This window comes from Coffea eugenioides, chromosome 11 (assembly GCF_003713205.1).
Source record: "Coffea eugenioides isolate CCC68of chromosome 11, Ceug_1.0, whole genome shotgun sequence".
Taxonomy (NCBI): Eukaryota; Viridiplantae; Streptophyta; class Magnoliopsida; order Gentianales; family Rubiaceae; genus Coffea; species Coffea eugenioides.
The window spans coordinates 91967-118074 of NC_040045.1; the positions used below are offsets into that span (position 1 = coordinate 91967).

At 38.0% G+C, this 26108-nt stretch overlaps 4 protein-coding genes across 4 annotated transcripts; 1 reads left to right on the plus strand and 3 right to left on the minus strand.

The window, feature by feature from the left end:
- Positions 1 to 5071: 5071 nt before the first annotated feature.
- LOC113754469 lies at positions 5072 to 6884 on the minus strand. Its single transcript, XM_027298896.1, has 7 exons — positions 6750 to 6884; positions 6380 to 6650; positions 6200 to 6296; positions 5973 to 6097; positions 5488 to 5617; positions 5229 to 5380; positions 5072 to 5117 (listed from the first exon to the last, which is right to left on the minus strand). The coding sequence occupies exons 1-6, from the start codon at positions 6852 to 6854 to the stop codon at positions 5368 to 5370; spliced, it is 741 nt and encodes a 246-aa protein (XP_027154697.1). The 5' UTR covers positions 6855 to 6884; the 3' UTR covers positions 5072 to 5117; positions 5229 to 5367.
- Positions 6885 to 7027: 143 nt separating this feature from the next.
- Positions 7028 to 10247, minus strand: LOC113751274. Its single transcript, XM_027295218.1, has 2 exons — positions 7840 to 10247; positions 7028 to 7736 (listed from the first exon to the last, which is right to left on the minus strand). Exons 1-2 carry the CDS (start codon positions 10245 to 10247, stop codon positions 7028 to 7030), a joined length of 3117 nt encoding a protein of 1038 aa, XP_027151019.1.
- Positions 10248 to 10280: 33 nt separating this feature from the next.
- Positions 10281 to 12464, minus strand: LOC113751276. The gene is made up of 4 exons (XM_027295220.1): positions 12149 to 12464; positions 11993 to 12067; positions 10562 to 11479; positions 10281 to 10465 (listed from the first exon to the last, which is right to left on the minus strand). The coding sequence occupies exons 1-4, from the start codon at positions 12462 to 12464 to the stop codon at positions 10281 to 10283; spliced, it is 1494 nt and encodes a 497-aa protein (XP_027151021.1).
- Positions 12465 to 24562: 12098 nt separating this feature from the next.
- On the plus strand, positions 24563 to 25696 carry LOC113751280 (F-box protein CPR1-like). Its single transcript, XM_027295223.1, has one exon. It carries the CDS (start codon positions 24563 to 24565, stop codon positions 25694 to 25696), a length of 1134 nt encoding a protein of 377 aa, XP_027151024.1.
- The last annotated feature ends 412 nt before the right edge of the window (positions 25697 to 26108 follow it).

The window sequence follows — 26108 nt, forward strand, 5'->3', positions numbered from 1 at the left end:
ATTTTGACCTTGAAAATGCACGAACCGGGTATTGATGTCTTCATGAAAATGTAGATCTCTGCCTTAGCTTCGAAACGCCATAAAATTTACCCGAATCCGATAAGTGTAACTTCAGTTGTGACTAAAACGCTGAGAGATGTCAAACCTGCTGCTTAGGCATTCTTCTTTAATACTAGTTTTCAGCTTTGGTTTTGATGGTTTTATTGTTAGAATTGACTTGTAATTAGATGATATTGAGCCTAGTTGAAGAGCTATCTTGTTAAGCTTGCTTATATGTTGAAGTTGGGCTGAGTTGAGGAAAGAAATGAAGCCCTAAGTGGCTGGAAAATAGTTAAATACAAAGGGCATGCTGCCCAAATTTCTATTACTTGCCCTTATGAATATTAGTAAGATATAAGATTTGATTTTAGGGTTAGTTGAATCTTAAATTACATTTGCTCACTTCAATTTGGGATTGGTTATTCTTAGGGTTTGTCGGTGATCAAGGGCATAATCCGGAAGGAAACTTTTGACGTTATTTTGGCTTAGACTGGTGAGTGTTCTTCGTATGTTGTGCTTCTAATGCCTATGTAGATTGTTGTGAATGTTTGCTTGAATGTTAAATGTTTTCAATGATTGTTAAATGAATTTTTTACAGGCGAGTGTGTACTTTATCGCACTCGACCTAAGTTAACGTGAAATATTTAATGATTAAATGATTGAATGCTACTTGTGCATGAATGTAAGTCTCTTGGCTGAACTGGGCCCTTGCCCTTCGTTGCCAGCCGACTCGAGCCAGAAGCGGACTCGATCGGGCGGTTGGTGACCCTGGGACAGTGTTTTGGTATACTCGAGTATGGCCACGAAGATTGGTGGAGACTGGCCAGTGAATTGGCTAATGGCAGGAAATGAATAAATGAATGAATGTCAAGAACATTGGAGGAGTTTTCACTTGCAAATGTTTTCTAATGTTGGAGGAATAAGGAAAATGGTTGGCGAACGAATGAACGAATGGCTCCTCGTGAGCATGTATCCTCTTAATGAGTGGGTTATTATTGCTTTTATATGTAAAATGTTTTCTGGATTATTTGCTATTAAATGATTAATGTCCTGGATTTAATTGCTCGATTATGTGTATGGAATCTCACTGGGCTTTTAATTCATTCCTTTAGTTTTGTCTTCCTTACAGGGGATACGAGCGAGGCGTGAGACTTGTACAGGCTAGCGTAGTCTAGTTTTTTGTATTTTGAAATTTCACTCGCGCTAGTGCTTTACTAGGGTTGGTTGCACCTGGATTGTAAACACCTTGATATATTTGGGTGTGTATAAGCCTTGTAGCTGGATTTGAGCATCAGTGTATATGTTAAGCTTGGAATCGTTGTTTTATTTCTTTTCTATGGTTGTAAGTTCTTTTCTCGAGTTAAACGTGAGTGAGTCCTGACGAGAGTTGGGCAGGTGACTCACTAAACCCTAGGATACGCCCTAGGGGGAGGTGGGGTCATCACAAAAGACCATAATTTTGATTACTTGCACACTACAATGTGTCTTATGGACTAATATAATATTAAGTACCAATCATTCATTGACTGTTATTTTCTTTGCTTACAATTGATCATTGATTCATTTTGCATACTCTCAAAACATTAAGTTTAAAAAAAATTACTCATAGTTTGGGAATTGCATCGCATCAGAAATATGCATAGTGTGTTTCACAAATTTTCATAAAAATTTATCCACACAAATTGTAACATCAATCAAGTTTAGTATAAAGTCAATTTGTTTCATATACTTAGAAGGCATTCGGTAAGTTGCTTCTATAAGGAATGAGTTTCAAAATTAATCATAGTGATACTTATTGTTTTTTTTTTGAAGCAAGTGATACTTATTGTTTGATAAGGTTAATCGGAATGAGTTAATAGATATCATAGGTTCATCTTGTGGTTAACTAGTATTTTAATAGGGAATCAATAATATTTACTCACCAATGTAACTGATATTTTTAATTAAAAACCAAAAGTAAACAAATACTAGAAGAAATTGAGAGAGTGAAGAAAACTTTTTAAAAAAAATAGGAAAAAGAAAAAAATGTAAACCTATATCTATATGTTTAGTTACAAACACTTTATGGGTTTCAACCAAAAAACCCATTACCATTAACTGATAAACTAGCAGAAATATACCGTGCTTGCGCACGGTAAAGAATTAATGTAATGCCCAGTAGGAGCATTACAGAGCATGAATTTAACAAAGTACTATAATTTGTATTTGTAGTATGTTGAGTAAAAATTAGGTAGTATAGGGGAGATAATTATAAAGATGGAAAAAAGGATACACTAACCATTAATTCAAATGACACAGCCATCTAAATCAAGAATCCAAAGGGTAGTAGAAATTTATTTGTTGCCATCTTACGCGGAATTTGGTGAGCAGCGGAATGCAATTATAAATTAAGGAAATGGAGAACCTGGCATTAATTAAAAAGGGGATAATTAAAGTAGAATATAATAAACTTAAATATTTGTCCCACTGTCAGTGCAACAGATTTTTAAAAAATTGTAGGCATTTAAAGTGAAGAGATAACTCTATGTAGGCAAAATAATTTCCTGTATTTGATAGAATTAAAGAACATTAATTTGGCTGCAATTTTCTGAATGGTTGGAATAAATCTACGGACTGCAAAGGTAAATTGCGTATGGAAAAAATAAAGGACAACAGAAGCTGGCATTCATATGCCTAGTGAACATATAAGAAGGACAAGGTTTCTCCTGGAATAAACGTAAAAGAAGTTGGCTAAGTTTTACTGGTCGGTGCATCAGAGAAGATGCAGAACTTATTGTACCAAGGGAACAACTTTTCGACTCCACGCTTGTCGAAGATGAGGACAGTATAGCAGGACTTTGTTTCAGGGATAAATACTAAAGCGTCGCCAAATTGTAGCTGATGCTCAAAAGTAAATGTGTTCCAATTTGTTGCAAACCGTCTTCGACGCATTCCAACAGTGATTGTCTTGTTTCCAGTTCGTAGGGTCACCAGAGGAGTTCTGTCACCGTGTATGAAGAAGGATACAAATTTGGGCACTCTCTGTTGTTAACCAAAAGGAAAAAGTTATTAGTGGGAAAGAAAGCAGCGAATGAAAAAATAAAAAAAGAGATAACTGAAGCTTACAAAATTATGTTGGTTTTCCTCAGTGAAGATCTCATAGAATGATAGACCATCAGCGATGTCTTGAACGAAATCTGGTTTCATTGCTGATGCTACTCTCTGACACTGCATTCTTTGTTCTGTGTTTCATAAAAAAAGGTAAGCGTACAAAGCTGGCAAATTAAACAAGGACAATGCTAAAAATCTGGAAGTGTTTAAGCATGAGAAAACTAACTTTTTGCGATAACATGTTCTGGAGCGTCCAACAAACTAGGTAGTGGATGACTCCAAGGTAAGTAGCCATGCGTTTTTGTTGCTGAGTAATGGAGGACGTCGAACATCAAGTTTCCGGAATGTCGGAGGAACATTGTGTCGTCTTCATGGATGATATTATTCTCGCAGAAGTCTTGCCAACCTTCTCCAAACCAAGTTTCTAAAATGCTGATAGTCCATGTTCTATAGCCTTCTCGAATAGTTATTGTACGCTGTTGATGGTTTCTTAGAAGCAGCAGAAATGGAGCAGGGAATATCTAATTATTTTGAAAAACTTTGGTTATCATTAAAGAAGGCACATGTCATGAGGGAAAAAACTATATAGAATCAAAAGTACCTACTTAGAACCGCTACTCCTAAAGAAGAAGCAGCATTCCATGCTGCCGGTAATATTTGGCGGAAGACTGGAGGATCCAACGCTTTCAGAGAACTCCATACTTGGTTGTTATAAGTGTAATTAGCTTCTGAGGCTGAATATTTTAGAAGGCTGTTCTTGGCATATATATATAGGGCCTTCATAACATGAACATATAGCATTAATTGGCCTGTAAGAGTATCTGGTAACTAGTGAATTTATTTAAAGTGGTTGAACTAATAGTTGTAGGATCAGTAATGGATGCAGAAAAGGCAGTCTTGGAAAGATGCAGCGTGGTTTGATGTTTGAAGCCAACAGTTAAGTCATGGCACATTGTTCCAGAAGGAATGAACGGGAAAGGTAAAAGCTTTGATAAATGCACTGGAGAGTGGAACGTTCTTTGCTGCTGGCAGTCAATGCTAATTCCAAACAAAATGAATGGTACAGGATGATTATAGCACTTGTGGTACTTGATGTGGTAACATTATAGATTATGGCATTTTTAAATTAAGTTGGAAAAGGCATGCAATCAGGTCCTTAAATTAACAGGCAAAAAGTAAGAGTGTGTAGGAATACAAAGATCAGATGCATGAAAATTCCTTAGCATTTGCTAGGCACATCAGTAGCATGATAGTGGTAAAAAAAGTGTTGAGACTTGGTGTCCTTCACCACACAAAAAGGCACCTAGGAGCCAACGCAGAAAAAAAGATAGTTTGCTTGGAAAGGAAACAATTCTAAGCTTGTCTGGCTTTTTTCTTGGGGCTGGGCTGAAGAGCTTCAGAGCTTAATTGCCTCTGCTCATCTGACTCGTCAAATTTTTGAAGAAGAGAAACTTTAGCTTTGGAAGAAGACATTCCGCCTGCTGAAAAGTAGTAACCATACCTGACTAAGTAAGATACCTCTTCTATAGAAAAACAAATATGGCTATTCATGCACATGTGAAACAAAGATGATTAAGTAGAGGCTATAACCTGATGAAGGACAAATAAAGCCCTGTTCACTGGAGCCTGTAACAGAAACTTGTTCATGAGAAGCTTCCTTGTAGTATACCATTGTGAAACGTTGTTTTGCATCAGCCAAGGGAACCTGTACAGGTCTTATGTACGCAAGGAATTTCTTGGATTTTAGGTCCTCATGCAGAACCTCAAGTGGTAGCACCATATTCTGCAATGGACAAAACAAAAGAATGTATATATATATACATAAATACATATGCATATGTGCTGACACGGCATGGTAAGAGCAAACCTGAAAATAATGCTCCATTGCTTCTTTTGCTGTGAACGTTAGCAGTTTCTCAGCAAAATCGCCAAACATTGTGGTTGTGACTGTTCCGGTGTCATCAGAGAGGTCAACATCAAATTTACACCTATTAAATATGCAAGTTTTATATAAGGCACTGCAGAGGAAAAGAAATGATAATGTAATGAGCAGCAGCAGAACAAATGATAAGAAACAAATAAAGTAATGATGGTCAGACCTTGGTTCAGCCTTGTGCTTTTGTTTACAAGTATTACACATGAACAAGACACCATAATCGGCAGACGTGGAGCAGAAGCATTTTTCACACCCCATGTACCAAAATTTTTGGAAGATGTGATCAAATAAGAATGATGCTTTCACCCACACATTCTGAGAATAAAGCCAGTATATGAATTAGCCAAACTATTTGAAGGCTGAAATCCACTGATAATGCTGCAATCAAATAGTTTTGTCAGTGGGGCTAATAAAGACAGTACCTTGTGTTTTGAGCTGATATTTGATATATCAGTAATTTTTTGATCTGCTTGGAAAGAGAGATCAGGATTGTATCAATTGTATGTTCTCTTTGTAACAATGTCTGCAAGGCATTTGGCATTTCTACTTGCCCTGTGTATAGGATATTAAAATGGTGAGCCAAGCAGGGAAAAGAGCTTTTTTTTATGCGTACTGGAGGTTGAAAAATAAAAGAGTGGCACCAGCTCGTAAGTATCTCTGATTGTCAAGAAACAGATAATGTATATAAAGTCCATAAGCAACAAATACTGAAAACTATAAGAGTAGAACCAGTTTTTGAGTTCCCTTGCTTCTTGGACAGGTGGATTCACAAGGATTGCTGAATCAAACCAAGTAGAAAGAGCCACTCCTTAAAAAAAGAAAAGGGGAAGCAATATGTGATTTGAAAAAATGAACAGAGAGAAAAGGTTAGATGGCAAAACATGTAACCGGCAACTGTTATACTCACCATTATAATTTTGAACCTTTAGCCTTCTTCCAATAAGAACAGGATAGTTCTGAATTTCCGAAATAATCTTGGAGCCTTCATTGTCAATAAAAGCATTCCACATAGACAGCATAAGTGTTTGCAATCTGACATATTTGAAACAGAGGAACTATTATTTTTTTTGTTTGGAAAAGGTTGCAATCTGCAACACCAGATAGTTATTGTATACAAAAACAAAGATTCCTTACTCTTCATTAACAAGAACAAGCTTCTGGACTCGTGCTTCCTTTGAATTAACGGTGACAATTTTTTCATCCAAAGCAGCAATAACAATTCCCATAATATCTAGTGAGAGGAACTCAAAAAATAAGACTTAAAGCATATAATAACGAAGGTAGATCAGTATGGTTAAAAAGAAAGCTACTGACCAACAGAAATGTCCTTGCGGTCCATGTACTGTGCCAAGTCCGTAAAGTTGGTATACGTAAACTGTGCAGCCATAACATCGTCTTCGTCTACAATCTCTTCAATAATTGTTCGACTGGTGATTATCCATTGGATTGCTAGGTCAGTGGTTCTAAAGTTTTCAGGGATTTTTTTGACCTGAGCATTGGAGATGAGGTACTTTTTGTAAACCTCTATTCTGGGGCTCATTATAGCAATATCAGCATTAAATATGATGCCTTCAACCTTTGATCCCTGGAAAAGAAGTATTATGATGGTCGACAAATGAGCAGTTTAAAGTCCTAAGTTTACCACATAAGACTTTGAGAATAGAAGGTAAAGTGCACTGAATACCTCAGAATCAATGAAGATAAACTTTTGTTTCCTAGTTGGTGTGCTAATTGATGAGGTAACTTGCTGTTTCTCCTGGACAGTGACCTTTGTTGTCCATTTCTCCATACCGACCTCAACATCATTGATAGATAATATAGTGCACATCCTGCACTCATTAGCAGTAATAAGAGTAAATAAGCAAGGGATTTCAGTTTGGAAGGAAAAATCAAATTATAAGTTCTGAAAACAATAGCTAAAAACATTGAAATGTGCAAGCTACCTACGAACAGTGCAAATGATCAATTAGACAACTGCAATATTTCATCAAACACAATATTTCTTGTTTTGCAGTCAGTTTTGATTTCAGGAAAAGTTCCTGGGAGTATGAGGACTTTAACTGCATCAGCAGTTTTTGCTCTGGACAGGGCAACGTATAGTTGGCCATGAGAAAATACGGGCTCCTTTAGATATACACCAACATAGTCAAGAGTTTGGCCTTGAGCCTTATTAATTGTCATTGCAAAACAAAGGCGAACTGGAAATTGTCTTCTGATGAATGGAATCCCATTTTTTTCATTATCAGGTGTCTGCAATGGGATCCTGGGAATGAAAATCTTCTTCCCTTTATGCTGACCAAAAGCTATCTCAGCACAGATAGTGTGCCGTCTTAGCTGCCGACAAATAAGTCTTGTGCCATTGCACAATCCTTCAGCTGGATTTAGATTTCTGAGCAAGATTAAGGGACAGCTTTCTTTTAGCATGAGCTTGTGTGGAGGAAGACCCTTTGGATTTTGAGAATTCAAAAAGTCCCCATAATCTGCCTGGAATCTCTGATCAACAGTTTGGTCAGAGCTTGTATAAGTAAAAAGCTGTCCAGGAAACCTCTGAATCATCATTTCATTGATGTCTTCAACAGAGGTATTTTTTGGGGTTAAAATACATCTACTGATCATCTCATACGGATTAGATGAGTAGAGATTCAAATCTGGAAATGTGTAAGCTATCAGCCTGGTTGAAAAATTTTTTTGTTAGAAATCTGTGAAAGATAAACGAAGTAATACTGATGAAAAAGGACAGGAACGTGCGATGAAGCACAGGAAATGTAGAGGACCTGTCTAAAGAATCTTTTATATTGTGGAATGGTATAACCATATGACCTGGTAAACAAATCTGGTTATTTGCATCAACAAGTTCTGCACCTTCCCTAACAGCGAGCAAGAACCGCGAAAAGGCAGGATCTAAGACAGCCCTCATGTTATGTTTTAGCTTTATTTTGTGCATACTAGACCATAATGAAGAATGCAGGAGGCTAGCCTGAATTAGTTGGTCCTTGGTAGCCCCTTGAATAACGGGGAGAGTTTGGCGAAAATTGCCCCCGACAACTACAACTTTACCTCCAAAAGAATCGCTAGTCTCCATTAGATCTTTCAACAATTCGTCAAATGCCTGAATAGTGTCTCTTTTTGCCATTGATGCTTCATCCCACAAGAATAACCTACATTGAATGATTAACTGTGCCATGCTGCTCTGCTTGCTCAACTGACACGTTTTATTCCTGGAAAAGTCCAACGGAATTTTAAATCTGGAGTGAGAAGTCCTTCCTCCAGGAAGAAGTGATCCTGCAACTCCTGAAGTTGCTACAGCTATCGCAATATATCCCTGCGATCTAAGTGTCGCAAGAAGAGAGCGATACAAAAACGTTTTTCCGGTCCCACCTGGACCATCAATGAAAAAACTCTGGCCTCTGGATGAAAAAACAGACTGCAATATCAAATCATAAGCATGTTTTTGCTCTGCATTTAACTTAGAAGCTATCAAGAGATCTTCCGGCGACACCACAATATTCATTTCACTGTCCACTTCCTTAGTCATGCTTTCATGACAGCCGAGAGTAATAGAATCTGCAACCAACTTGTACTCACTGATATGCCTCCCCATATGCTGGAGCGATTTGTTAATATCAAACAGAACTTTCCGCCTTATTTCAGCAGCTGAACAATGAGTTTGTACCTGCGCTCGTGCGAAGTCTCTAGAAAGTACCATTTCAAATTTTTCCCACAAAAGGCTTGGATTTGTTGGAGCACAATGCAAAAGCAAAGTAGCAAATAAAAATCTAAGCAAAGAAGGCATCTGAAAACCAGCAGCTTCTTCAAGTGTTGCCTCAATATAGGAATCAGATTCTAAGAGGCCTAGCTCTAAAGCAGCCTCTCTAAACGAATTCAGTTTACACCCATTAACTGTCAACAAGTCATCAAAGGATGTAGGAGCGCGAACATGTGAGAGAAGAAGTCTTAAATAATACATATCCCTTTCGCTTGGTTTGACAGTGACTAACCTGTCAATAACCTTATGCTTACTTCTTTCTGTCCACTTTCTCTTAGCAGGTGTCCACACAAAGTGCTGAGCAAAATCTCTATACAAACATCTGAGGCTTTGAGCTTTTTTGTTTACACGGTTCATTCTAAAGAACTCAGTTAACATAGTTCTGGAGAAGTCAATTTTCTCTAAGAGTTGTGAAAGATCAGAATCCTGATTGAAGGAAACATATTGGTGACCAGGAAGATGAACCTGAAGACTGTAAACAGCAGGGGTCATTTCATTCAAGCGAAATGCATAAATCCGCCACAAAGCTTCTGGAGGAGAAACCCAGCGACCTCGCTGAAACGCCTTGATCTCATCGATATCCTGAGGTGTTTCATCAGCTATGATGTGGAAGTTGACAAGGTCATGCCCTTTAAATATGTATTTATATAAATACTTGACTAATTTGATAGTCGAACAGATTTCGACATTGATGTGACAATCAAACAAAGCTAGCAAGTACGGAGTATACGGGATGACCCACCTATTATCCAAATCATAGCCTTTGACTCTGATTTTCCTGCCATCGTTTCGCCTACGATAATTCGGATAGCTATCCTCGCCGTGAGTCGTATGTTCAGAATACCCTTTTGGATAGTGATTTTTGCAAACACCGTTTTTCATACAAGGGCTGTTTCTGTTCATTTTTCCACAAGGGTCGTGAATCATGTGCCTTACAACTAGAGAATAAAGATGAGGATGTTCTTTACGATCAGGCAGTTCAGCAGAAACAATTTTATCATAGGCCTCTGGATTAAGAGGCTTAAACTGCGGTTTCAATATAAGCAGTAGGTGAGCATGAGGGAAGCCTCTTTTTTGGAATTCAATAACATAAGCATATGCTGCAACGTCTCCAAATAATTTCTTTGTAACCAACTCTGTTTTCAGGATTTTAAACTTTGCCCTGAACACTCTAGCTAAAAGATCGGGCCTGTCCTGTGGTTTCTCTTTGTACTTTAAATGTGCCTTAATTTCTGGCCACAAGGGATTGCATGTCATGGTCAAGAAAATGTCAGGTTTTCCATATTTCTGGACTAGAGCCATTGCATCAAGATATCTACGCCTCATATCCCGCGGGCCTCCGAGAAATGAAGCTGGTAAATATATTCGCCGGCCAACTTTAGAACCTAGCGTTTGGCCTAAAGAGACACTATCCATTATTCCTTGAAGAGCTTCAGTCCGTATGGTATTCTATTTTTTCCGGTGGAATTCAAGCCTAGATGTCTCTATCTTAACGTAGATATCAACAACATACTGTTGCAACAATCTCAGCGCATGTAACAACATGGACTCATCTTCATGTCTCATCTGAAACCTATAACAGTAGTATTCCCTAGCAGTGACGTTAGTTTTCTGTTTCTTGCCACGATCAGCGGCTGAAACAAAATGGAACTACGTATTAACGACATGGGGAAATAGACAATATGCTTGAAAAGATGACCATGCCTCTAAGAAACTAAGTTTATACTTGCCTCTTTGTTCAAGATTAATCAAATCAGATGGACTACCGATAGATGCTGGATCAATAGCAATATCAGCTTCACAAACAGGACGCGATCTTTTCCTATTTTCGCACGTAATCCTTTGAATTCCATGGTGCCATCCAGACTCACCACGAGGAAATAATAAAGGATACTGTAAAGAGTCATAGCAAGCATAGTAATACTTCATCATATGACTCTGATCGGAGTGACTATAAACCTGAATATGAACTGACTTATCAACTGATTCATCATCAGTCTCGATCCATATAGCAGCTACCTGAGAAGCCGATGGAAGATTATACAAACGCTGATCAAGAGCAGGATTGCAATTAAGAACAATTCTATGGCGCTCGAGATCAGGAACATGACGCAAATCTTTAAAAAATCTGGCATAGGGATTGCCAGCTAAAATGCGCATAAGCAATTTAAGTGTGCCTGCGCGGAGCCGAGAGGAAGCATCAAGTCTCCTTGCAAGCTCCTCATCGGTATCAAAAAAGTACAATTGAATACCCGATGGTTTATGACGATGTGATACCAAACCATCGAGGAAGTGATAAACCTGACCTTGTACACGAAACCTATAAACACCATGCTTATTTTTCGTCAATTCTGGATCATACTTTGCAGCAAAAGTAGTGAAAGAAACATTGTTGTTGTATGTACGAGCATTTTTCCTGAAATGGTCACATTCTTCATCGTCGCCAATAAAAAGACGACGAAGATCATAAGGCATTGCTGCAGTGACCAGTGAAACTTCCCCCCTTGAACAGCAGAAATTAGGAGGTTCTAAATGGAACCGTATAGCTCCACAATACTGGCAATTGGGAGAATCAGGGAGAATCAAAGAATGATCTGGAATCCTGGCTAAGCGAGGGAGAATAGTTTTCCTAGATATTCGCTGCTGACCTGGAACAAAGGGCACAGTTTTGATGTCTCTGTTTTATGGATACGCTGGACAAGAGCTAAAGGTGAAAAGGCAATAATAAGAGATTTAAATGGACACAATTAGACTGCAACTTGAGCTGCATGTTTTTTGCAGACACAGGAGCTTACCGTGACAATGTCACAGCAAGCTGCATTTCTTGTGAGCGAAAATGAGGTAAGTTTTTTTTTTTAAAAAGTAAGAAGATGGGGACAGCTTGTAGCTAAGGGAGAAAGCAAGACAATTAGGATGGCGAAGGGAGTGATACGAATGTAGCAAGACAATTACAATTATAAGGGATGAGCAAAACGAATGCAGATGACGAAGGGAAAACAGGCAGATAGACAATCAGGAGGCGTTTTAAAAAACAGAGCAGGAGGGAAAAAGAAGAAGTTTAACGGTTCAATCTGAAACAGCAAATGGCAGAGAGAAATAGGAATAAACAATGAGAAAAGGGCACTTAGGCCGTAAAGCTGAAAACTAAAGTTAAGGGCTACCTTGTCGAAAACCAGACGGAATGGAACTTGTGATAACAGAAGAGGAAGCATGCTGGTCACTTTCCAACGGAGCAGCTGAAGAGCTGAGAAGGTGCATTAGTTCAGCACTCGCTAACACGTTTTCTGACTAAATTCCTAAAGAATATGGAGTTCTACCTGCTAACGCATCACTGCTCAGAAGATCAGTACTCTGGTTAGAAGCAGAGTGCACAGAAGTAACAGGAATGCTAAGGACTGGTCCTGCAGGAGGTAACGGAGTTTGAGGAGTGGGAGCTGGACGTTTTCTGTTAGAAGTGCCGGAGTTTGGCACAGAATCAGAGGCAGAAGGGGGCATGTTTTTTTTCTTTGAAGCATTTGCCTCCCTGCGACGGCGTAAAAGATCATCCTTTTTTTCTTGTGGCATTTGTGCGTAACGACGCGCGCTAGCTGCCCGTTGGCAGCGTAAAAGTTCCTCCTTTCTTTCTGGGGGCATTTCTGCATAACGTTTTCGGCGTTTCGCATTTCTATCCATGATGAGATATGATACGAGACGGGCGAGAGAACTACATAAATGGTTTACAGGCATTTCCAACCGCAGAGTAGGTACATTAGACAGGGAGTAAAACGAAAAGAAGATAACGGGGCATATAAAAAAATGGAGGGAAAAGTAGCAAATAATTGTTCGATAAAAGGAGAAGCACAGAGCATGGATGGATTAGCAAGGATAACGACTGGACTACAGGAAGAATGGTAAGTACCTTTTCCGCTGAAACAAGGGAAAGCAGTAGCAGCTTGTAGCCGGCAAAATCTGGGGGGTCTAAGAGGGACACGGGAAAAAGCAATAAGCATCACAAAAGTGCAAAGTGTAGAAGCAATAACTAAAAAGGAAAAACGAACATGACCAAGAAAGCAAACGATGCATAGAGTGCAGACACAATGTATGAGCACAAAGCCGACACCAAAAAAAAGGAACAGAGGGCGAAAAATGGTGGGTAGCAGCTAAAGTTAAGCCGTGAGCTAAAAAATAAGAGGAAAAAATGCATTGAAAGTGAAAACGATAGAACAAACAGAAGTGTGCAGCAGTAAAAAAAATGCAAGACGAAAAATAATAGCATCGACAGGCAGAACAAAGCTGTAGGCAGGATAAGCAGAAGGAATTGGGGGGAAAAAGTAAAACAAGAGGAAAAAACATAAAGATTAGTACAGGATTAGGGACAGTGAAACTGGAGCAGCACTTACAGCAGATGTAACAGCGAGCAGCAGAAAAATAGCAGGAACACTGATTGAAGAAAGGCGTAGGAGGAAACAGAGGAGAAGAAAAGCGCGAGTAAGAAGAAGTGGAAGCAAGGTACAAAACGAAGTAAAGGGAGAAGAAAAGAAAGTTGAAATGCAAGGGAAAGAAACTGAAATGATTACCTGGCTTCTCTTGCATGCACCAGAACCCGGAAAAGCATGGCCGAAGATGTGCATTTTTTTTGCATGGAGACCATAAAAATTAATGGATTGTTGGCTGCGTATGCTGAGAGGGGAATCCGCCGACCAATGGTAGAGACCAGGAAGGCGTCTGCTTTTAATGGCGCGATTATTAATGGCCTGTTTAGTTGGTATACTAATCCAGCATTTGTATTAGCAGTATAATAAGTAAAAAAAAAACTGTACTAAATATTTATTTGAAAGGAGGAGAGAAAAAGGGAAAAAGCATGGGTAGTATATAAAAAAGAAGCAAATACTGGATAGCGAAATAATACACGGAAAAGAATTGAGAACAAAAAAAAAATAGACTAAATAGAAGATAGGCATATAATATACAATATAATAATACGAGTAAAAAAGTGAAAAATGTTAAATAGAGAATAAGATGAAAATTATTTAGCAAAAGGGAAAAAAGATAGTCAGGTAGTAATAACAACAGAGCAAGTAATATGAAATAGGGGATAAACAACAAGTTTTTTTAAAAATGTACGAAATATTTATTTAAAAATGTACGAAATATTTATTTGAAAGGAGGAGAGAAAAAAACCATGGGTACTATATAAAAAAGAAGCAAATACTGGATACCGAAATAGAATAGGGATAAGAATTTATAACTAAAAATATATAATATATATATATATATATATATATAAAGACTAAATAGAAGATAGGTACATAATAAAAGAAGGGGTAATAAAAACAGCAGGGGTAATAAAAAAAGAAGCAAATAATGGTTAGTAACCAATCTGAATTGAGGGGGAAAAAAATAGAAGATAGATAGTGCATGATGACGGATGACTAATAGTGCATGATGACGGAGGACTAAAAAGGCAGCAACAAACTTTAAAAGAAGAATGGGATGCAAGCCACGTGATTTGCACAGGAATTGGAGGACGAAAGACCAGCAAGAACCAAGCTCCATTCCCACTTTATATAAAGTATTTTATATACAATACTTCCAAAGTTAATAATAATGATAATGATAGCGTTACAAACGGTTAATTCAATTTGCATGGTTCAGCAATAGAGCTAGCCACCATAAGCAAATTTTCTTTTTTGTTTTAGAAAAGAATTGGGGAGAATTTCCCATAATCATGCGATGCAGTAGTTGGATATTATCAAAATTGGAATATTGTTGCCAATGGATTCATGTTTTGAGAAATGGACTTTGGCAATTTTGTCTTCCTATCTCTATGCTCTTTACGGTCTCCTAATTGAGCATTTACATCGATTATGATTAAGTTACCAACTAAGTCTAACATATATGTATATTTATTGTTTAGTCCTTCCAAAAGTCCCACCTTTTTTTTTAATTTTTTCTGCTACATACAGTTCACTCACTTTTGCCTGCCGGTTGCCTTAACTTAGTTGGACTGATAAGGCATTGGACGATGGTCCCCGACCCACACTAAGTTGTTGCGATTTTAGTGGATCTGCCTATATTATGGGAAGAAAATCGGCGAATTGATTGAAATATTGATGCTTCCCAAAATTAGCCGTCAAATGTGGTTCTTGAGCTGGGTGGTATAATTGTATGCCCGTCGCTCCTACATGGCGCGACGGGCAGCCAAATTTTTTTTTTTAAAGTTCTTCTGGCCGTCGCGCCATGTTGGAGCGACGGTCAGAGGTGTCAGAAATTTCTGACCGTCGCTCCAACATGGCGCGACGGTCGGGAATTTATTTTTTTTTTTTAAATCCTCCTCCTTATTTTGAAAAAACAAATTTTCTCAAGCATCTATAACCTTTGACCGTGGCTTTATTGATAGCTTTTTTCACGTGAAACCTTTCCGTGAAACCTGTGTAAGTTGCCATTCGTTCATCATGGTTAGGTTGATGCATGCAATAAACAGACAAATGGACTCGATTATTGATTGTCCTCATTTAGTATGGCCTCTCCTTGTAGACATGTCCCTGCAGGACATCTGCCAGACGTATACAAAATTTATTGGGCAGAAGCCTGCAGCCTTTGACCGCTTGGGACTGCAGCTTTATTTTTTTGGCTTGTTTTGTGTCAGGAACAGGCGTAGACAGCTTTTGTTTTATTTCTCAATGACACTTTAGTCACTTCAACATGGAGCAACGGGCTAGAGAAATGCACAATTCCTTCGCTTATAAATTGTTCTTCAGAGCAACTCCCAATTCCATTTTCATAAGCACAACTTCAGTCGTATCTTTTTTTTTGCTGAGACTTTCGTTTCTCCCTCTTCCCTCTAATCATAAACGGAGCTCCGCATCTCCATTTCTCATGTCGGTAAAGCCTCTGCATTCTGTTCAAGCTTGGGTGTGTGAGGTGAAATAAATATTGTTTGAAGTTACAAACAATATTTGGACGGAGAGAGAGATCCTTGAAACTTAGCTACATTCTGAAGGAATTCTGAAGGAGCTCCTCCAGTGAAGTCTGAAGCTATAATATTTGAACGGAGATAGAGAGCTTGGGATTCGGTGGCGTTTGATTTGAACAGTCGTGTTTGCAAGTCTCGACAGGCGAAATTCTCGCAGAAACTCCATCATTGACTAGGGAAAAACAACAATAATCAAGTAAGTAAAATACTTATCTATTTTTTTAATTATTATTCATAAATATTGTTTACTATAATTTGGAACATATCATTCATGATTATTAATTGTATAATATTGTTTGTTATGTTTTAATGTGAATTCTATTTTTGTGTTATATTATATATTATTTGTGAAATCTAAATATGACATGACATTGTTTATATTTTATTTCGTATTAGTGTTTTTTAATTGACATGGTAAATTAGAGTATTTTTTTTGTTGTAGCATGGTGATTAGTTGAAATTAATGAATGTAGTATTAATGAATTGTATAATACTAGGTATGTGGAAGAATATGTGATAACCCAGTAGAGTAGTTAGTTAGTGATTAGTTTAATTAATTAGTAAGGTAAATTATTTGATTAGATATTAATTAACCATATCACTAATCATCCTATTAAAAAAGGATAAATTTAAGTGTTGTTACCAATTAATATACTTTTAACACATGATTAAAGTTAACAATAAATTAATATAGTTTTATCACGTGATTAATACTTTAAACAATAGGTGCAGACATATGGATATGTTAATAGATGCTATTAATTTTTTTAATATTACATGTATATCGAATTAAAGGTAATTAGTGTAGATATTTTACAAAACTATTTATAGTTACAAATATATCTTAATATTTTAAATTATTTGGAGAGAAATTTTTTATGATTAATTTATCAATAAACTTTTAGACTCCATATTAGTGTTGTAGCATGTTAAATACATGCTGTTGAACTGGTTCGTAATACAAATATATTAATTAGTTTTAAACGTAATTAACTTAACATAAATATGTTAATTAGGGTTGAACTTAACATAGATATATCACTCGACTGCTTACGTAATTTAAATAAAAATACAAAAAGTTGTAAATTCTATGCACTGATTAGGTATAATAATTATGTTAAAATAATATTAAATTATATAATTTACTCCATTTTTATTATATAATTTACTCCATATATTATATTAACGTCTTTAGTAGATTAGGTGAAACATGTCAAGCGGTAATTGTCTGATGATGCAATTCTATTGGGGAGGAAAAATTGTGTATGCTGGCGGGTCAATATCATATGATCCACCGTTGCCCAAAAAGGTCATATTCCTCACAGAAAGGGTGAATTTTGATGGATTGGTGGACATTGTATATAATATGATGGAGTTAAACCGAAATACTCATAAAATTAACTTGATATTTCGGAATTGCATGCAAAATGGTGTGTTCGGTGCCACGCCCTTGGTAGATGATAATGGAGTTGATGGAATGTATTTTTTGAAAGCTAATAGTGGTCATGGGACAGAGATATATATCGAGGTTGAATCAATTCTAAATTTCAAACATGATGATATGCAAAATTTGCATATTACAAGTTTGCATGGTAATCAAGACCCAAGCATATATGGATCGGAACATATGGATGTGGTAGGGACAATTGGCTTATATGAGAGTCAATTGACCCAAGTAGATTGTGAAAATGTTCGATCGGCTCGAAGATCTAGGAGAAAGGGTAATGGACGCCGCATGGAGGCTAATCGTCCCAGTAGTAGTCACCCAGTAATGGACACGGAACCCATTATAAGTTATGGTGTGGACATTGATACGTGTACAGTTAGGGGATTCGGGGAAAATAACGACATTGAATTTGTTGATGTTGATGCTGATGTTGATGTTGACTCCGAACCCGAACCAGATGATGATTCCGATGATGACAACCCTGTGTATGGTTCATTTCCCCATACAGGGGATCATCAGGATCATAATACTCAATGGACCTTTGATGAAGGACCACAACTGCGATATAAAGCCGGTGTTGATGCTGCATTAACGTTTGATCCACTGGATGCATGTGGGGTTGAGAAGCTAAAATTGTGGAATGAACGCACGAAAGAGTTAGAGCTTGGCCAGCTATTTGAAACCAAAGACCATGTAAAGCGAGCAGTTAAATTGTGGTCTATAAAGGAAAATAGGGAGTTTAAAGTCCGTGAAAGCACTCCCACAACTTGGTATGTCAGATGTCGGGCTCGCACCTCTGTACCTTCATGCAATTGGCAACTTAGGGCAACCCTACGGAAATCTCACAAGATGTGGATGATCGTTACACTTGCTGAAAAGCATACATGTGTCCGTGTATGTGGCAACAACGATCATAGGCAACTGAGTGGCGACATAATAGCTGAGCACATTATCCCCCACATAATGAATGGGCCAGTGTATAGGATCAAAGAAATACAAACATCAGTGAAAAAAGAATTTCACGTTGACATTTCATACAAGAAAGCCTGGTATGGCAGGCGTAGGGCTATCGATATTGTTTATGGCGATTGGCCTACGTCCGTTGCACAGCTCCCAACGTATGTCCAGGAATTACAATATACCAATCCGGGTACGGTGGTTGTGTGGGATCATCATCCACTGAGTATTTCGAGCAGTCCGATATTTGACTATATCTTTTGGGCATTTGCTCCTGCCATTGAAGGATTTCGTCATTTAAAACCCGTCATTTGTGTGGATGGTACATTTCTTAAAGGCCCGTACCGTGGAAAGATACTAACTGCTGTTGCTTTCGATGCTGACAATCATTTATTTCCTCTGGCTTTAGCATTAGTAGATGAGGAGAATAATCGCAGTTGGAGTTGGTTCATGAGACTATTGCGTATTCAGGTGTGTGGTGATATTCAAAATATATGCGTAATTTCAGATCGCCACCACGGAATAATTAACGCAATGAGGACGCTCCCAGAATGGAAAGAACCACTAGCAGTTCATCGATTTTGCTTGGTTCATGTGCGGAGCAATTTTACGCGGAAATTCAAGAATCAAAGGTAACATTATTTCTCAACTTGTTTAGGGCTTAATTTTGTTCATAGGAAATGAAATACTTTTAACGCTTTTTATAATCACTAATGCGTAGGCTTAAAGAGCTTGTGTGGGCTGCTGGATCAGCAAATCAACCTCGAAAGTACGAGGAATACATGCAACAAATATTCACATTAAATGCAGAGGCATATGCATGGTTGACAGGAGGTTCAGTTAGACCCGTACAGTGGGCCTTATGCAAAGATGGGGGCTATCGGTGGGGACACACATTTACAAATATGGCCGAATGTTTTAACAACTTAATGAGGGATGCTCGGATGTTGCCGATCACAGCTTGTATTCGGTTTACACTGAATCAGACAGTTGATCTATTTGTCGAGAACCTAAAGATCACAAAGGATCAGGTGTACCCACTCCCAAAAAAAAGTTGGAAAAAATATTTGGCTAATGAAGAAAATGGGCGAGCACACTCCGTTAGAGTGTATGATCCCGTTAGGGGAGTGTTTTGTATTACTACTGCTCATCGACAAAGTCATCGGGGTGGCAACGCTCAAACTGTTGACCTTACAAATCAAACGTGCACGTGTGGAAAATGGAGGGAATTACGATTTCCGTGTTCGCATGTGTTCGCAGCTTGCTTTAGGTCCAGAATTAATCCGATGACTCTTGTGGCGCCGGAATACACATTTTCTGCATACCAGTCTACATTTGCAGGCCATTTTTATCCGCTTAGGGACACAAAATATTGGTCGACAGCAGATTTACGATTGCATATCCTAGATGATCGTTTGAAACAAAAGACTCCGGGGCCTTTGAGAACGGCTAGAATCCGGAATGAGATGGATCGAAGGTGTCCTGATGCTCCACGTCGGTGTAGTAACTGTTTGCAACCTGGACACACTGCACCTAACTGCCCATATTCTGGTTACTTTCATCAATAGAATATTAGGATTAATTTGTCGTGAAATAAACCCACCCATATTTGTGTACTTTCTGAACATTTAAATGAAATGCATTCTTCTGTTATGAATATTAATGTTCTGTTATGTTGTATATGCTATTTTTCTCTTGTTACTTTTTAGTGGCATTTATGTATTTTGGAATATATTTTTAATAATGCACGCTTAATTCGACTAATAATAATTTAGTTGCAGGCAGAATTGTCCATGGAGCATCTGACAAGTGTGCAACCCCCGAGTCAAGGGCCGATTGACCCTTCTATATTATATTTACAGCCACACCACAGGTCTGCTGCTGTATTTCATGGCGCATATTGTGACCTAGATGTCAGAAGATGTGACAAAGAATTTTTTAAACCCTTTATGCATATAGACCCTCGAGTATCTGATTACATCGATAGGGCTGGATTTGGCGGGGTACGTAGAGCCGGTTACGTTCATGTGGATCATGGATTGATTACTGCACTTGTTGAGCGTTGGAGACAAGAGACACACACTTTTCATCTCCCTATTATGGGCGAGGCTACCATCACCTTGCAGGATGTTGAGGTGTTGTGGGGCCTGCGTGTTGATGGCCTTCCTGTTACATTAAATCATATTAGACGGAGTCCCTTACAACGCCAACAAATGGTTTCTGATCTTTTAGGAATTTGGCCAGAGAATAGGCATTTTCGAGATAGCCGACTGAAGATGTCATTCATAAAGGCACGATTACGGGTAGCATTGGAGCCCGATGCCTCTGAGGAGATAGTTCGTCAATATGCTCGGATGTACATACTGATTCTATTGGGAGGTCTACTATTTGCAGATACCACGGGCAATGTTGTTAGTACAAATTGGCTCGATTATGTACAAGACTTGGAGGCCATGGGCGAATACAGTTGGGGAAGTGCGGTGTTGGCCTGTTTATACTCGCGAATGTGTATTGCTTCTCGAGCAGAAACTAAGAGTACTGGTGGGCCTTACTTATTACTACAGGTAAATAAAAATATATTACATACATTATTTTTGCTTAAACACACATCTTATTCACTGAAAATTACCTTGATATTGAGTAGCTTTGGGCGTGGGAGTGAATCCCACTTATTCGTCCTGATATATATCCTCGATATGAGGTTGGAGATTACCCAAGAGGTGGGAGATGGGCAGATGATCGTTTAGATTATGAGCCTCCTGGTCGGCCTGTTGTGTATTATCGAGAGCAGATAGGGTTACTAAGAATGGATCAGGTATGTAATTATTTTGTGGATAATTATTATTTACATTTTTTTGAATTTCTATTCAAAGCAAATGAGGATTGAGTATATCTTTTTCCTGTTCAATCAGTTCATCTGGATGCCATATAGTGGTGACATACTGCCATCTCTACCCGCGTATTGCAGACGGGGAGAGCGTATATGGCGAGCAAAGGTCCCGTTGATATTTTGGCACATAGTTGAGTTTCATTGTCCAGAACGGGTGATGCGTCAGTTCGGCATGTTACAAAAAATTCCTGAAGAAATTGACACTGATCAAAAGGGTTTGCACCAACTTGGTCTAGCTGGTTTTCCTGGAAGAAATTGGGCTCAGTTTCATAGGAGTTACTGCACTTATTGGGATCGACGCTACGAAGCTGAGGTCCCGGGACAGCCTACAGATACATTTAGACCTTCAGAAGAGTATCTCAGATGGTACCACCGTCACACCATCTTGTACATTACCTCTCTTATCCATCAGCAGACGCAGCCCGGGCACATGCTCTACGGGGTATCAGGACAACTTGAATTTCTGGTAATTACTACTCCTACAATTTTTACTCCGTCACTATGTATGTTTTGTGCTATCATTTCTTAGTCAATCTTGTACACTATATTAATTTGTCTATTTTCTTTATATCAGATGGATACCATGCAGCGCATTGGACATCAATCGCATGAAGCCCTCAATGTTGAAGAGCAACGATATGCTCTTGACCCGCGTCTTTTGACGATCATGGATGGTGCATTTGGGTCTATGCAGCACCTTCAACAATACAATCGTATGAAAATTGGTGATTGGGACCCATTTAAGACCCAAACACAGTGTCAGCACGTTCCTTATGAGAGGCCAATTGGACGTGTCCCTCGTCAAGCTCGAGCATCTACCAGTGGAGTTAGACGACATAGGCATGGCTTGCATGATGAGGACAACAACGAGGCAGAGCATCGTGACCCTGAAGTGGACCCTCAAAATTGCACTAGGTCGACCGGTACACATTTTTCTACATCACTACATACACCGGTTTCGACTTTGCCACAGTTTACACCATTCACTCACTTTCCTATTTATGGTACACAATTCACTCCTTCCCCACACGTACCTGCGTTTGGTTCACCATTCACGCCTTCGCCACATATACCTGTATTTGGGTACGATGCCACTACATCTGGGGGTTCCTTAGATGCAGACTTTAGCCAAATAAATGATTTGCTTGGTGCCACGGGAGGTGGTTCTACTACTGTAGATCTTCCGGATTATTGCACTCTTGGTCAGACTATGTTCATGCCTACTCATACCCAACCAATGGGCATGTCAGGACATACTGTTCCAGGAAATTTTAACGACTATCGTTCCAAAGACACTGATGACAGTGATGGGACAGCTGAGTCGACAGGCGAGGATACCCTTGTCTCTGATAACGCAGATGAAGATTATGGCCCATCTACTGCTGTTCCACAAGTTCCTGCTCTAGTTATCGGAGAACGAGTGCAACGTAATCGTCAGAGAAGGCCTGCTACTAGATATTGTTGTCCCCCGACGATATCTCAGGAGAAGGATAAGGGCAAGGCTAAGGGCAAGGCTAAAGGTAAAGGCAAGAAAACTGCGAGGCATTGATATTATTTTGTCTTCGACGATATTTTATATCTCATCCATTTAATTTAATGCATTTCACATGACATTTAATTTAATTTTGTTGTCTACTTTTTCTGTTTAATCCAATCACTTTTAATTTGAATAACGTTAAATATTTTCAAAATAAAGAAGTACAAGTTATTTTATTAAACCCTATAATTGGATAGAAGGGTCCCTATACGATAATACCTACAAAACAAATAAATACTAGTCGTTTTATAGCTATTTTAATAGATTAAATTATTAAAACTAATTATCGTATATCAAATAATGAAACGCAAAAAATTCTTCATTTCTACAAATATGTTATTAATATTTTTATACCATTACATTTTATATGAAAATTCAAATATATAAATAGTAATTCATATTATAATTTTTCATTTTTTTATACAATTACGGTTCTTTTAACATTCTGTGTGCATGATACATAATAAAGTTAAAATTAACAAATCATAATAATATTAAGCAATACTTTCATCCATTACGCAATCACTTCAATTTAAATCATATTATTAAATTATTTTTTAAATTTAACAAATCATAACAGTTACGCATGTTATATAACTTAAACTTGATAAAATGGTAAACATTAATTCTTTAAGAATTCCCTAAATCCTTTAACAAATGGATCAAAATTTTTAAATCTAATCTCCTTTAAAATACTTGTTTTTAAAATTTTGTCAAACTAAATGCATTGTTTTAAAACTTTTCATTTTAAATAATTTTTACAGAAAATTTTTTGAGAAATTTCCAAATGAATTGGACAAAGATACTTGAAAAAAACATTTCTAAATCACTGAGTTGAAGGATTTTTTATTAAAACAAATTCTAAATTATCTGTAACGTAAATCCTAACCCTAACCCTTACCGTAAGTGTAACCCTAACAAAAAATTTTCTTTTTTTACCGAGGAAGAGGATTTAAAAAAAAAAAAAACATTTCTGACCGTCGCGCCACGTTGGACCGACGGTCAGAGGATTTTAAAAAATAAATAAATTCCCGACCGTCGCGCCATGTTGGAGCGACGGTCAGAAATTTCTGACACCTCTGACCGTCGCTCCAACATGGCGCGACGGCCAGAAGAACTTTAAAAAAAAAAATTTGGCTGCCCGTCGCGCCATGTAGGAGCGACGGGCATACAATTATACCACCCAGCTCAAGAACCACATTTGACGGCTAATTTTGGGAAGCATCAATATTTCAATCAATTAGCCAAGAAAATCCTACTTTGCACGCTAGTGGGATTTTTTAATTTGTTTCTACTTTAACAAAAGTATATTGCTTATGGTTGCAGTTGCTATATTTTGTCCCTCTAAATTTACATATTTTCATGCTTCTTGTCCTTACTTTTAGCATTTGGTTGTTATATTTACAATTTTAGAATTGTTAGAAAGAAATTATTTTCTCCCTCCTAAAATGATTAATTTAATTATATATTTTGAATTGGGATCAAAATTTAACAAAAATTTAAAAATAATGGAGTCAAGTGTTTAAACTTCAAGAATATTAAGTGGCATCGTAAACAAACTTGGGCGAAGTTTCCGAAACTATCCCTACTCAGGCTAATAGCCATGTACATTAACTACCTGGGTGAATTATTGGTCATCCTTCTTTGTTCAGGTTTCGTAAATTGGACCCTTTCTTGGTAGATAAAATCCTCCCAGGTTGGGGCTGTCTCTTTCTTTTCCTTCGAATTCAAGTTCAAGTTCTGGAGTTCACTTTGACCACGTCTTGGCCTTAATAATTGAAAACTGCCGTATATGGTAGTATGTAGACTTAGCTATCAAGATTTACAATATCATTTCGTTTGAGCCAAAAAAGTTCATTCTCCATAATTTTCATCAACATTACTTGCAGCAAAATCGCTTCTGCAGGACACAATTGCTAAGGTCCTTTTTCCAACAATCACAACAATGTCAGATTACATTCCGTACCATTTGCTTGCCCATGTGCTTTTGGGATTACCGTTTGATTCCCTGCTACGATCCAGGGGCGTTTCAAAATCATGGCGTGCTTTAGTTGATAGCTCAGAATTCATCAAAATGCATCTCCACAGAGCCCAGCAAGAAGCAAATTCCTCCAATGGGATCAAAATTATTGCCCTGAACCAAAACACCTTTTACACTTTAGATTTGGATCTTGAAGCTCATAGCTCTAGTACTAGTGCCAGCGCCAAACAGGTCAACTGCCCTTCGGATTACTCTGGCAATGAAGTTCGTTTGATAGGATCTTGCAATAGCCTCCTTTGTTTGAAGTATCCTTACAGACGTGAGATTGTTTTGTGGAATCCATGGATTCAAAAGTCTTGGAAATTACCCTCTTTCCCAGTTGAATATTCCATGTATGGTCGAGCTCCTTTTCTTCTCGGGTTCGGGTATGACCGCGTGAATGATGACTACAAAGTGCTGAACAGGATTAGCTCTACAAGTCTATTTGATACAGATCAATCGAGATGGTGTGATGAAGTCTTTGTTTATAGTTTGAAGATGAACACATGGAGAAGGACGGAACGTTTTCTGTTTAAGGTGTCTGACAATGACTGCTATTGTACTGCAGATTGTATCCTTGCTAACGGTGCATTACATTGGTTCATGAAGGAAAGGAGATCGAATGGTGTCAGCTACATCGTTTCCTTTGATCTTAGCAGTGAAGAATTCCGGAAAATGTCTTGCCCAAGGTATCCTGAAAATTATGTTCACCAGAACCTTAGGGTCTTGAATGGATGCCTTTGTCTTGTGCCCTATTACAAAGTAGATGGAAGATATGCTGCTGATTTATGGGTAATGGAAGAATATGGAGTGGACAAATCTTGGGCCAAGTTAACTTCTGTTACAATGCCTTTAGGCTCGAAATTTCGGAGCTTAACACCTCTAGCTCTGTCAAAGAACAAGAGGCGGTTGCTTTTGCAGATTGACGGAGAAAAGCTTGTTCTTCATGATCTTGAAACAAAATGTACTACTGATTTAGCCATTAGAGGTAATGCAAATTTGTTTCAATCATCATGTACCTGTATTGCGAGCCTTGTTAGGCCTTTTGGAACGTACTGATTAGATTTTTAGAATGAGCTGTTTTTGTTGCTTTCACGCACAACGTATTCTCAGTTGAAGGCGGTCTTATTGATGAAAGCTGTGGTTTCTAAAACAACAAAAGCTGTGTTTAGATTGTATTGTTCCATTTAGCAACCTATAAGTTTGATGTTCAAAATCTTTCAACAAATCTTGATGCTTCATAACAGTTGTGCTCACAAGATTCACGAGATTTACTTTTTCTTACAAAATTGTGCAAGTCTATATTCCTGTTTGATGTGAACATAAGATCCGTAGGTCATGGTCAGATCATGCAAGAGGTTGATTTGTTGACGATTCACCAGCAGTGATCCCTTCCTTGGTGGTCCTTAAGTTTGGTATGTTTATTTAGTTTATGTTGTCATTTGTCTATTATAATTAATTCCAACCGTGT

Bases quoted from the DNA above. Each gene is read 5' to 3' on its own strand.
- LOC113751274 (XM_027295218.1), bottom strand. From the start codon at position 10,247: ATGGATAGTGTCTCTTTAGGCCAAACGCTAGGTTCTAAAGTTGGCCGG. The intron at 7,737-7,839 runs GTCCTCTACATT...TTTTTCAACCAG, and splicing joins ATAAAAGATTCTTTAGACAG to GCTGATAGCTTACACATTTC.
- LOC113751276 (XM_027295220.1), bottom strand. From the start codon at position 12,464: ATGCCCCCAGAAAGAAAGGAGGAACTTTTACGCTGCCAACGGGCAGCT. The intron at 11,480-11,992 runs GTAGCCCTTAAC...CCTTTGTTCCAG, and splicing joins TCCGTCTGGTTTTCGACAAG to GTCAGCAGCGAATATCTAGG. The intron at 10,466-10,561 runs GCAAGTATAAAC...ATTTTGTTTCAG, and splicing joins GATTAATCTTGAACAAAGAG to CCGCTGATCGTGGCAAGAAA.
- LOC113754469 (XM_027298896.1), bottom strand. From the start codon at position 6,854: ATGGAGAAATGGACAACAAAGGTCACTGTCCAGGAGAAACAGCAAGTT. The intron at 6,651-6,749 runs GTATTCAGTGCA...CTTCTTTTCCAG, and splicing joins TTATCTTCATTGATTCTGAG to GGATCAAAGGTTGAAGGCAT. The intron at 6,098-6,199 runs GTAAGGAATCTT...CAAATATGTCAG, and splicing joins CTTGTTCTTGTTAATGAAGA to ATTGCAAACACTTATGCTGT.
- LOC113751280 (XM_027295223.1), top strand. From the start codon at position 24,563: ATGTCAGATTACATTCCGTACCATTTGCTTGCCCATGTGCTTTTGGGA.